Here is a 12,995-nt window from a genome sequence, read left to right on the forward strand (position 1 = left end):
CCCTCCTTCTCCTTCACATCGCTCTCGTGCAAAGAACATAAAGCTTCAGATTGTGCTTTTTATTGACGTGATAAGAGGCCCGACGCTGTGCACTCGCTATTAATAATGCTGAAGAGGCGCGAGTTATTTTTGCGGACAAGTGTAATTGTAGTGCGGGGTGTGAGAAGTGAACGGAAACGGGAGCGAGATGGCGAAAACAATTCTTTCCATTCACAGAGGAACAACGTGTTTGCCAATTGTTTTCACAACAGCACAATGACTTTGTGCTGACCAAACCTTAGCGAGAAAAGTCGTAATGTCACAATGATGAGGTTTCACTTAAGGGTTCAGCCGCTAAAGAGGCTCTGCGGATATAAAAAATCTACACAGCCCTCAAATGACAAGTTCTTGTGATTTAAAAGGAAATTATTTCTGCTTGAGCAATGTCGAACCCTGCGTGCGCTTTGATCGTCCTGATTCTAATGCAATTGAGATGACGCTACAATTGGCCACCCAGTCCACCCCACAACGGCGCAAACGCCCTGTTTTTGCCCAATTCTACCTAAGCAATGACTACTCTGTCATTGCTTTCACGGTCATTATTATCTTCTGTAGACGTCATTTATTATTTACACTAATGTGAGACAAGTTAAAAATTGCTTTTAATTGTTGTCATTAGTTTTTCGTTGTAATGGTTTTAATTATTACAAGTTATTTGTAAGGGAAATCTTTGCATTATGTAACATTTTAAGGATTTAGTGTTAACTGTGTCTTACTTCTTTTCACACTTGTATAATGTATGTTCTTTTTATTTACACTTCTTTCTACACTGAATTTATCATTAGTCTACAAAGATGGGGGTTATGATAAATAGCGACTAACGTAAGATATTACATTGCTGATGGTTAATCGGCTATCCTTCGTTTTCCCAAAATGAAAATCTATGCTCAACAATTCAGAAATCGACTTCAAATGTTTCATCTCAGAGGGAATTGCATTTTCAACAAGATTATGCAAATTTGACCTCTCGCATTTCTCATTCGCTGTCTGAATGGCTGCCGACACATTTTACACAAACTAACACAAAAGCATGTTACACAAGCGCAGGGGGAGGGCGAACATGCTTGTGACCAACAGGAAGGCCTCGCTTCAGGAATAGATTCAAACATTCAGAGTTGCAAGTCTCTTAAAGAAGCTTCCCGCACCGCAGCGTAGATATTTCCTTGTCGAGAGCACCGCAAACCACCGGCGTTCAAAATAGCCGCGGCCTCAAATGTAGCCACGGTGAACGGGACTGATGAGAAAACGACATACCACCCCGAGCCAAGAGTGCGTTACTATTGTCAAACGTATTATCACGCTCTAGGAAGCAGAAAGATTCATCAGCGGAGACATCAAACGTGACAAAAACGTGTTGCTCTTTTTTTTTTTCCCAACCAAGGGTCACTTGGGATCCACCAAACATCTTTAAATGTGTTTATTTAATTATTTTCTTTAATCACCTGTTACCAAATTAGCTACATGGTCAAGTTTGGCCATGGGGCGTTGTGTTGATGAACTATTTCAGGTTTCAAGTAAACCTCGGCGGCATCCTTTTTTAAGTCTGTCTGGTTTATTCTTAGACGCACTGCACATCCATGAAGTTTTAGGTTGCTGCATTGCATGTGTGACTTTTTGTGCACATGTGTAAAAAGGCTGTAATTGGGATGTTTATGTGTGTGTATGCAAGTGCACGTGATGGTGGGGGGACTGGGTGGCGGGCCGGTGGTCCCGCCCTGACTGGTAAATCCGTACAGGAAAAGCAGACCCCCTATTAGCGAGACCAAATCAGAGGAGGAGGAAAGTGAGTGAGCCATGGAAATAAAAAGAGAAAGGAGGTGTGGGGCTTAAAATAGCTGTGCTATGTTTGTGTGTGTCTTGAGTGGATGCTGCATCTCCACGCAATGAGGCCAGAGTCCAAACATGAGACTGTGAGGCACACATGCTGACCACTAGTCCACTATGCTGTCGCTCTTCTTTTTTGACCTCTAATTACAACAACCAAACTTGCACTGTGCCGTAATCTGCGGAGGCATCAAATGCAGACGTACTCTACAACAATAAACAAGCTGCCTTTTCCACGTGACCGCAGCCAGCCGCCTTCTGAGAAGTTGGTTACACTTTAAAATCAAAGAGCGGAGAGGGGGAGGAATGCATTTGTGGAGGGTTGTGTACAGTGAAACCTCAAAGATCAAGTACTCATGGAATTGGGAGAGGATTTCTTGCTAAAACACACCTCTAAAGCTATACACATCTTACAAGGTATACAGTGGTGCCTTAAGATACGAGTGACCCAACAGATGAATTTTTTTGAGCTGTAATGTGGGAGATTTTTGGGCTTCAAATTGCAAGAGCAAACTTGGAATAACCAGTGATGTATCATGGCCGTGAATCCCTGAGTCATTCATGCAATTTGAACACAAAACGGTGAAGCAACACATGTAGACAGACAATAATACTCAGTACAGCTTTTTTTCTAACACACAATCCTATGATTATACACAAACTTTAACTGGTTGACTGTACATTCCAGGTTGTTTGACACCACTAAGTAACCTTCATTCAGGATACTGGCACCTTAAAAGTTGACCTATATTTGACCTTACATTGTTTTGTGCAAACAGTTCAAGGTCCATAAACACATGGATGACAGTGTGGTGTCAATGAACTTGACTGCCCTGCAGAGTCCTGACCTCAACATCACCTTTGGGATGAATTAACGCGGAGACTTTCTTGTGCAACAATAGTGTGACCTTACAATTTTCCCTCATAGATTACATTTTTAATATAAGTTTTGAAATGTTGCCTTTACCAAAATCAGTTATGTGCAACTAGTCATGAATTAGTGTGCTCTTTTCCTCTAAGTGAATCCGAACCTTTTAAAAGGACTATAAAAAATATTAACAAGCTCTTGTTAATGAGTGTTCATTTCATTGCTTTCCAGTACCATTAATTTTCATTTGCGACGCACTTGACATATTTACCCTTACCTTTCCTCAGTTATTTTTTTTTACACACAAAAAAAACCTTGGAATACAGGTTGCTTTCATGGTGAGATTTTAGTCTTAAGAACGAATCGAATGCATACTAATTTTGCCTTTGGTTCAGTCCTTTTGACTGGGTGAGATTAAAAATGTTAAAATTTAACATGCTCAATAGTCCCACCTTGTGGAAGCAACAAAATAACAAAGAAATTCTTGCCAAGATAACATAGGGATGTGAAAAATCTTTATTAAATACAAAACACTCTTTTATAACAGTGCAGCGACGATAATACAAAATATTCAACAACAATGCGTTGCATTGAAACTGAAAATACCGTTTCTTGAAAAAACTTTTTGGAAAAAGGGTGAAATGCGCCAATAAAGCAACAACAAAGCCAAGAAATGTCAAACTTAAAACCATGTGCACTTGACAATTGAACATGCAGCAAGTATAAAGTCGGGCGCCCAATCCCTCTTTATACATTTTTTAAGAAAATAACAAATACGGAACACAAGTGCCACAAACAGTGTTAGAATAAAGTGTGCTTAATAAAAACGCTCACCAAACAATAAAACAATTTGTACTAAAGACATTTTTTCAACCTATTCTTAACAATGTGACAGGAACTTCATCAAAAAGAGCGATAAATAGTAAATAAATACTGTCACGTGTACTTGTGTAGTGTGGATTTAAACTAGAAACTGCAGTTAGGTTGGACAATGCCAATTCTACTGCACTAATGATGACGTGCAAGCCTATTTCTTTTACCGTTCTTTGGTTCAACGAAATACTGACCGATCAGAAACATAGCTTTTCATTAACTGCATCGTCTAAACAAGGACACTGCTTTATCGAAAAAAAAAAAAAAAAAAAAGTCTAAGATACATATAAGGATTAGTATCTAGTCTTAAGTTTTTGTTTTTTTTTCTACTGGTTGTATGAATCAAGGCAGCTTTGCAATTAAGGCACTAAATAGTTTTGGCTTGTTTTGCCATTTGGAGTTCTTACAAAAGACTTGGATTGGCCGGTGATGGCAAAAAGATTGAATCCAGTTTTAAGGAACTGCTGATGAGAAGTAAAACTAAATGTCATTCTGTTTTCCCCCCACAAAATATGAAGGCCACATTGAAAAGAAATGAGAGACAGTGCAAGTCGAGGAGAAATAAAACTATAACCGTACAAGAATAAAGTCATCACTTCACATCTGAGAATAAAGGTGTAATACATCTAATGTCACTTCAAGAGCATAAAATTGTAAAGAAAAAATATGTCTCTATGAGAATAAAGTCATAATTATAAGAGCCTAATTGTTGTAAAGAAGGGGGCTGTTTCACAAAATAGTCGCATTCATTTGACAAAATAAAAGTTGCAATATTATAAGGGGGAAAAGTCAATTTTATAAGAATACAATTGTTAACATTACAAAAACCTTTCGTTTTATGAGACTAAAATCAGCATCTATAAATGAGACTACAAACTAAACACGGCACTTGTTAATGTTTGGACACCATCACAAAAACGTGGGGTTTTTTTTCCCTTTTAAATGTTTTACTCCATTCCAAACTTTAATCCTGTAACTTGTCATTTTCCCATGTCATTTCTTTTCAAAGTGGCCTCATAGTCATTTGTCGCGTAATACAATCATTTGTTCTTTGCTGTGCAACCAATGGAAAACATGGGACCATGTGTGTGTGAGAGGTTTGCTTGTATCCCTTAAGGCACCAAGAAGTCAGCATGTGTCATCAAGTCACTGTTAGGCGATGTTGTTGCTCCCTTGTTTTGTGGTCAAAGTGCATCATGGCACATGCTTGACTGCTCATGTGTTTAAACCTGAGTGCTGGCACTGACCTTGACTGTGCTCAGTTTTTACCAGGGTATGTTGCATACTAGCCGAGAGATTCTGCTCTGCACAGTAACGTACAGTCCAGTTCCTCTGACGCTGTGTCCCGGTTTTCTGTATACTAGGAAGCGCGATTAAGGCAGCCACGGCTTCTTGTCATTTCCTTTGTGATCGGGAATGTGTTTGTAGCGACACCTGTCTCCAAAATAGCAACCTGTGGTTCTCCAGAAGTAACACTCATCTCCGTTCACGGGGCCTCGTCGCCGTGGTCTGTGATGAGAGGAAGTATAGGCATGATGAGGGGAAAAAAATTCTGCGCTACCTTGATTGTGACCTAATTTAAGATTGACGCTCAGACGAATATTTGTCTGAGGTTGAAAGAAAATTCTTAATTTCAAAAAAAAGCAGCATATAGTGAAAAATTCTTTAAAAAAAAGCCTAATGCATGCTTCAAGCTGTTTGCTACCACTCAGTTGATGTTGGTTTAAAAACTAAACATGAAATTAAGACAATTACACCTGCATCGGATAAAATAACTAGCTAACTAACACAACAGAAATTCCATAACCAGCCAATTGAAACCAGCATTTTTATACTCAGACCAAAAATAAAAAACCCGACTGACATAACTGTAGCAGACCTTCTGTTTCATCATTAACTCTTCAGGTAGCATGTCTGTCTAGCTGATACTGCCCTCTGCTGGTCAAGGTTTGCACACAAGGAGGAGCAACAAATTAAAGACTGAAATCCTGATGCACAAATTGTTTCATTATTTTATCCATTCTTTTCTCCATCAATCTCAAATGTCAGGGGACCAGTGTACAATGGCGTGCTTCTTACCCAGCACCAGCGGTCGCTTGCCGCCTGACACCGAGAGGAATAGGAGGAACTCGCTGCTGGCGACGGTCCGGATAGCGCACCACTACACGTGTGTTCTCAATAAAATGTCCCTAAGGGAGGGCAAATGTAAAAAGGACTTTGTTTTGCAACAGCAATGACGAAGTGAGTGTAAGCCGTTAGTACTCACGTTGAGTTTGTCCTTCGCACGGGCGGCGTCACTGGCATTCTTGAAATTAACAAAGGCGCAAAAGCTCTCGTGCAGCAAACGGATGCTTTCGATCTCGCCATACCTGCCATGTAAAGAACACAAGCGACTGGTCAAATACAGGATTTACCAACAAAATGCTCTAGTCAAAGTGGCTGTAAAAACTCTGGGCACGTGATTCCGTTTGAGCTATCACTGCATAAAGTAAACGCACTGATTGATTTCAAGGCAGTCATGCTCCAGCATTACCCCTAAATGTTGCCACTTGTTATCGAAGCATACAGTTTGATTAGTTTTACAACTTTGTGTTACACTTGTGTGGCAATTAACAATGTTTCAAGATAATAAGAGATAATCCTTTTGATACCCAAAGGATACATGCACTAAGTAACACAAAGATAAGAAACACTGCACTTGGAAAACAGTACTTTTAGCATGTTAGCCAAGTCAATGCTATGTAGGTACAACAAGGTGTCCTAGCGGGTCCACAACTAGTAGAATAAGCTAAATTATCTTTGCCATGTTCATAGCAGGGAGACAATCTACTAAGCAAATGATGAAGTGCTATTTAGGTCATATTGTTGACATTAAAGAGAACCAAATATTTTACGGTACACTTTAAAGACGTCGTTTAGTTGTTGTTCTGTCAGCTCCGCCATCACATTCCCCACCCACAGAGATGGGCAAGGCCTGATCGAAAAACAACAGAGAGAACATGAAATGAAAACAGAAATAAAAAAAAAAACATCTTGGGCTGTGTCAACCAATTATAATGAATACATAAATAAACATCACATTACCCATGTTGTACAACAGACTGATCTTGGTTAGGCGCTGTAAAATAAGGAAACAAAAGCTCGATTAAGGAATGGGGAGGGAGGGTAGACACACCCGAAATATTTCTTTGCTATAAGTCATGAGTGGCAACTGACCTCCAGCAACATCAAAATAAGTTGCCAAAACATCTTGCACCGTTGAGAATTTCTCTAGTAGCAACCCGCTGTCCGCTTCATCAAAACCATACTCCTGAAGCACAAAGCATGTTTGATGACAATTTCATCATTACAAAAAAAAAACCCATTTTGAAGGTATTCACCATCAATTGCAGCACTTTGCAATCATAGAGTTCATTGACAGCCTCTTCACAGTCTTTGTCCAGTTCTAGCACCTGCTCCATAGCCTTCTCCGCTTCTCTGTACCGCTAAGACACATTTGCACGCCGTCATCAAGCAATTATCCGCAAGTGAGAAGCTCAATGTCAAGTCAGGCCAGTGTGGCGCTAGTGTCCACCTGCATGGCCATGAGAGCGCTGCCCTTGCGGAAGTATCCTTTGGGCCACTCTGGAGCCAGCTGGATGGAGCGCTCTCCGTCTGCCAGGGCCAGGGGGTACTGCTCCAACCAATAGTAGCAGTAAGAACGGTTCCCATAGAACCTGCAGCAACAACAACATACATTTCCAGCATGTATGTCATTTCTGAGTAACTGACTAGTGAATGTTTCAAAGTAAGCCCTAAATAAGGAATGTGACGAGGTGACGCACCTGTAATCAGTTGGGTCACATTTGATGGCTTCTGTAAACATGCGGGCTGCATGTGAGTACTGCTCCTCTTGCACTAGCTTTATTCCTTTTTCTACAGCAAACAAATACGCTCGTCACTGGCTCAAGCTTCACGTTCATAGATTCAGCGCGTACCGCAATAGCCACGTTCATGTGGATATTGCCGAAAGCAAGGCACAATCTTCGAACATGGGCTTTGAATGTTATTTACCTGCAAGTGATGTGCTTCTCCGTGTCATGGCTTCAGTTAGCTTTGTCTGCAATGACAACGACATAATTTACATGCACTGCTATGAAAGCATACGTCAAGATAGGTACTGCACATGAGAAGAGGCAGAGAAGCTAAAATGGTGATTTTTGTCACCGTCATGTTGAAACTTTAATATTATTCATGTATTCGCATTGGAGCTAGGATTCCTGTAATGTTTTGATGTTATTCTCGTTATATGACTAGGGCTGCAACTATCTACTGACAAATCTCAGAACTGTGCTAACCACTCAAGAACTCTCATTCACTGAAATTGCTTTGCCCCTATCAAGAAAATCTCGTCAAATGCCCATCCCCAAAAACACATGTTCCGGCAGCTGCTTTTAAAAGGTGGTGCAAAGTCTATTTTTTACACGTCAGACTTTGCACCACCAAGACGAACAAACACACCAGTGCTACACGAACGTTATGAGACGCACACACCTCGTCCCGGCCAACGACTGGACAAGTACCTTCCTTCTGGCCTCGTTCTCTTTGTTCTCTTTGGACTTGCGGGCTTTAGGCTTGACGTGGCTAGCGGCGTTGGCAAAGAAGGCACTGCTCATGTCCCACTCGGGCTCCTGTGGACCATGTAAGACATGTTGATCAGTGACTGAGTGGGACTATTGGGCAGGGGAGAGGGTTAGGCAATTACAGGAAAAAAAACAGAGGGTAAAATTCGAATCATGATTCATTCATTTCAAAACTACTATTCAACAAGCAAAACTGAACTGTTCATTCCGTGAACAGACTTCAACACTGCATTCTTTTTGTCAAGCACAAAATTATAAATTGCCCAATATTGAAATCACAGTTAAATAACGTAAACAAGTCCCCACCTCTTCCGTCGATTTGGCCTTCCGACGCTCTTTGGAGGGAGTGGCAGCTTTGGAGGTAGTGGGCTTGTCTGAGGCAGCTGCTTTTACAACCTTTTTGTCATCCTTTTGCAGGTCTTTCTGGCCCTCCACGTTAGCTTCCGCTTCCGAATCAAAGTCTTCCAATTCCGACTCGCCGCCTTTTTTGTCTTCATCCTAACGAGGAGGACCACAAAATTATTATCCAACGTAGTACGGCTCAATCCCATGTAGAAACCACAATGATTACCTGTCTCTCTTTGTCGGTTTGCTTCAACTGCCCTGACTTCTTCCGTATTTGACGGCGCTGGAAAAAGATCAAAAGTTAATCCTGGGCTGTAAAAATGAATCAAATCACTCAATACCTTCTACTGTTAATTCAAAGAGAAAAAGGTTGAAGCAAAAGATTGCACACTTGAGGAAGTGCAACGTGTACAACAACTGCTTAAAAAGGATCAAAATGTGTGTTTACCTTTTTCTTGGCCCTGCGTCGCTCTGCTCTACGTCTGGCCTTCTCATCATCGCTCAGGTCCTCCTCGACATTTAATGCGCCCTGAACGCGAGCGCACGCACACACACAGTTAGAGTGGCACTATGAAGCTTTGACAGTGCCCAGTTGGCGTGCCCTTGTTTATTTACCTGTGATAAAGCCCTAGCATCATTTGGGCCAGGGACTGTGGCACCACGGTCCTTGTGTTCTTCCTGCTGCTGCGCAGGCGGACCTGTTGAGGAGCGTGGTTAATTATGCTACTGCACTTTGCAAAGTAGCAAAAGGCACTCAATTTGCTACTCACTAACATGAACATTTGAATTATGCTGGTTTTCTCATATATACACTACTTTTTGTTCAGAATGTTATGCAGTGATATGGCCAGAGACTTTCATCTATTTCACTCTTGATTGCACCAACAAATTATTGGAAAAGTGTCAACAATTAGTTTTTATTTGCTAAAGTGTGTGGCACACGCCTACCAAAGCAGGACTTTCCACATTTTTAGGTTTTTGGCTTTGGACTTCTTTCTCATCATGACAGGATCATTATCAAGCAGGATGACACTATAAAAAGAATCCACGCAAAGGTGTCTTCAGTTTTGGTAAATACATAAATAGGTTTGTGTGGATTCCATAGATAGCTCCCAATTAGCTAGCAACACGTGTTGAATTATATTTGTCTTTAACTGCTGTTTCCTTCTGTCTATTCATTCATCCATTATCTACCGCTGATTCATTACACCAACCCATACAGTCTTGAATATCACTTTGAAAAGACAGCAGTGCTTTGATACCTAAAAGGAGGATCTCACAGTCTTGGATTTGGACCTTTTGTACACATACTGCAAATGACAAGGAAATGAAGTCATGTCCAGATGTCCCTTTTACTCTCCACACAAAACTGAGTGTCCGTTCACGTTGCGAGCGAGCAAGAACATACTGCCCCTCACCCCTTTCATTGCTATTATCCTTTAGATCCAAGAAGCGTCATACTGCCTTCCACCCCTCCCTTAAGAGTACAAATCCCATGTTACATTCATCATCTTTATTGAATTTCCTGACAGGTTATGTTGCAGTAGAAACACAACTCATGTACTGCCCGATGTAAAGAGATTATGTAAAGTCAGGATTGATTTATGGTTCATATTGCAAGATTGCCTGGACACCTAGATGTCAGATAGAGATAATTGACTTCCTTGTTATAGTAAAGTTCAATGACATCTGATGACACATTTTGGAGATTGCAGGGATGAGATCATGGTTTTCAGTCCAAATAGCCAGGATGGGTGAAGCATTCAGAGAAAACGAAACTACTACCAGCGGTGTTTGACATTGAGAACCTGTTTCTCAGAAACAGCCCTGTGAAAATCCTGCGGATGATAGTGGAGGCACACAAAAGATGAGAAACCACACTGAGACGTGGGAGCGTCTGCGGTTAGGTTTCTATTTGTTCAAATCGGATGAAATAGTAATGGATGAAAACATGACTCATGAGACACTTCTAGGCTTTCAACAACACTCCGACACCGCCATGTTAAATGTGTCCTTTGTACGATTAGGTGGACTGATTGTTGTCCTTCTTTTATTTTAGAAAGTTTTAATCGTCTTAACCTGAAAACATTCACAAAGCCTAAAAACAATACCAGTGTTCCACTTTGATACTTTTGTATCTTTGTGACGGTATGTGGCAAGCATCCAAGGTGGTCGGACGTCAGCAACAAGAGTGTCTCTCTGTCTCCTGGTTTGAGAGTGTTTGGCTGAAAGAAAAGCTCATTCCACAAGATTGCACAACACAACAGGGCCACAACAAAAAGTCAGATTTGAGGTCCTTTCAATTGCTAATAAAGTGTCATTTAGCGCACATTTGACAAAAACGATGCATATTATATTTGCTGTATGTGGGAGAAACATAGCCCAGACACCTGATAGTAACTTTTTTTTTTTTTTTACAGCATCAATATGTGTTGTACATGTACTGTTTCGGGAACACTAAAAGTGATTTAAAGTAGGACGTACCAAATGTGTCCATGTCATAATGGCTTTCTATGACATTCCTTTTAGCCTGTAACAATGGTTGTAATATGGATTGGGATTGGTTCTTTAAAGGGTCATTTTTTACTTTTGGTGAAAACTTGGGAGTGAGGACTACGCAGTTTTAGATTTTTAACATTACATTAGACAGATGCAATGTTAAACTTCAGGAACTTGTACTAGTAAACCTCAAGCACCTCAAAATCTATTAGTAATTCTGTACACAAATGAGTCATAATTCGATCATCAATATTTTGTCGATTAATCGATGAATTCTGTCAATTAACCGTAGCGCCTCTGAAATGATCATGACATCAACTGGATATTCTTTGTATTATGCATTTCATTTCCCCACCCAATGACCATATTCTTTATCAATGTCCATCCCGATCACCAACACTAATATCCTTCCTTTTTTTTTTATGTCTGCTGCGCTCTGACAAGGATTTTGAGGCTTTGTTGTCATTCCTACGTGTCCTCCCTTCTCCTCTAACCCTCATCTGGTTTCACTATAAAGCCATTTATATATCTTCACTTGAGCGTTTCATTACAATCGAATGACACAAGCCATCTAAAAAAGTGCACAAGCCCACTTTTATGGTATGTACTGACTGAAGGTAGTTCGAGAAAAGGGTGTAACTGGCATTGTACCACACGCAGACTCATCTAAAAACACTTTTTATCTCCACAATCCGAACACGAAACGACGAGTTAAAAGTCCAGCTCATAGCAAACGCTGGCCAAACGATTCAAAAGGAGTGTTTACTTTTGTTCGACTTTAAAAAGTTGGGGCAAAGTGTTTCTTACCGCTGGTGAACCCCAACAGACGACATATGTCACGGGTGATTTTCATGAGCGCAACCATCCAGCTTGATCGTCCCCCGAAACAGCCCCGATGAATCGATGAGAAGACACTTGTTTAGGGACGGCGTGGACAGCACAACCGTGGCCTCCGATTTGTTGTCAGTGTCCGGTGAATGGAGGAGTGGGTCGGTCGAGTGGGAATCTCCCTGCGGCGGATGCGTTTCCAGCCGCTTCCTGACGAGTTAAAGCGTCGTCTTAAAGGCGCAGTACACCCCGCCCCCCGCCGTACGTCACATAGTTCGCATTCCATTGCACTGATGGAAGCCACGTTGCATTGTGATAAACTCACATTATGTAATACACAATATAAAAATAATATTGATCCCCACCAGATCCTGCAGATGGAGCACTTGGCTCTCTCTGTAAATGAATACATGATTGAGATTTAGCTCTGTGTCTCATATGTCTTTTTTCCATCTGTATTTTATAAGTGATAGTGATTTGGATCAGAAAAGTGAAAGGAGAATAAACATAAAATAAACCTTATGGGTTCGATGGTGTAATGGGCAGCACTCTGGACTTTGAGTTCAAGTCTTGGTGGACCCCTCAAAGTCCTCTGTAAATGTTGGAATTGGGAAAAGGCACAAAGTGAGATGTGGAAAGGTTTTGCTATGCAATGCAAAGCCTGTCTTAATGTACCCTGTGAACAAATTACTAGCTGAAAGTAATTGTCAACAAGCAAATGTATGCCCCACAGTTTGCATTTGATGAGGCAATTAATTAATGAGTGAAGTCAACCACTCAAGCGCCAGCTACCAACAAACCAGCTGCACTCATTGTACATTTACTTGCTTTTTTAAATAATGATGTATAGTAAAAGTATCAGTTATTATTGGAGTAATGAAAGACAAATTTCATTCTGAACTGTCAAAACTATGACAGATTTTTAATGTGTTGCTTAGCTGAAGATCAAGTGACCAATGACAACCAAGAGGAGCAGGATTATTATATTAGCAAAGGTTCCACCGAGATTTGAACTCGTGCTAACCATTACACGATGGAACCGACAGAAAGCTACATTGTGTAGGTCAGTGGTAATGACCTTATCGCTTATGTTTCCT

General features: G+C 40.8%; 1 protein-coding gene across 1 annotated transcript; it reads right to left on the minus strand.

Annotated features, from left to right (window-relative positions):
* Nucleotides 1-3,229: 3,229 nt before the first annotated feature.
* Nucleotides 3,230-12,133, minus strand: zgc:123010 (uncharacterized protein LOC641500 homolog). The gene is made up of 16 exons (XM_061285720.1): nucleotides 11,878-12,133; nucleotides 9,187-9,269; nucleotides 9,020-9,100; nucleotides 8,798-8,854; nucleotides 8,533-8,724; nucleotides 8,167-8,274; nucleotides 7,658-7,703; nucleotides 7,429-7,519; nucleotides 7,179-7,320; nucleotides 6,985-7,089; nucleotides 6,821-6,914; nucleotides 6,689-6,722; nucleotides 6,504-6,578; nucleotides 5,871-5,973; nucleotides 5,684-5,793; nucleotides 3,230-5,113 (listed from the first exon to the last, which is right to left on the minus strand). The coding sequence occupies exons 1-16, from the start codon at nucleotides 11,933-11,935 to the stop codon at nucleotides 4,978-4,980; spliced, it is 1,515 nt and encodes a 504-aa protein (XP_061141704.1). The 5' UTR covers nucleotides 11,936-12,133; the 3' UTR covers nucleotides 3,230-4,977.
* Between the last annotated feature and the right edge of the window lie 862 nt (nucleotides 12,134-12,995).

Source organism: Syngnathus typhle, linkage group LG8 (genome assembly GCF_033458585.1).
Source record: "Syngnathus typhle isolate RoL2023-S1 ecotype Sweden linkage group LG8, RoL_Styp_1.0, whole genome shotgun sequence".
Classification (NCBI taxonomy): Eukaryota; Metazoa; Chordata; class Actinopteri; order Syngnathiformes; family Syngnathidae; genus Syngnathus; species Syngnathus typhle.

Excerpts from the sequence above, each read along its gene's own strand:
- zgc:123010 (XM_061285720.1), bottom strand. The coding sequence starts at position 11,935 with ATGGTTGCGCTCATGAAAATCACCCGTGACATATGTCGTCTGTTGGGG. Across the intron at positions 7,520-7,657 it reads GAGAAGCACATCACTTGCAG|AAAAAGGAATAAAGCTAGTG; the intron begins GTAAATAACATT and ends TGTTTGCTGTAG. Across the intron at positions 5,794-5,870 it reads GTGCGAAGGACAAACTCAAC|GGACATTTTATTGAGAACAC; the intron begins GTGAGTACTAAC and ends GCCCTCCCTTAG.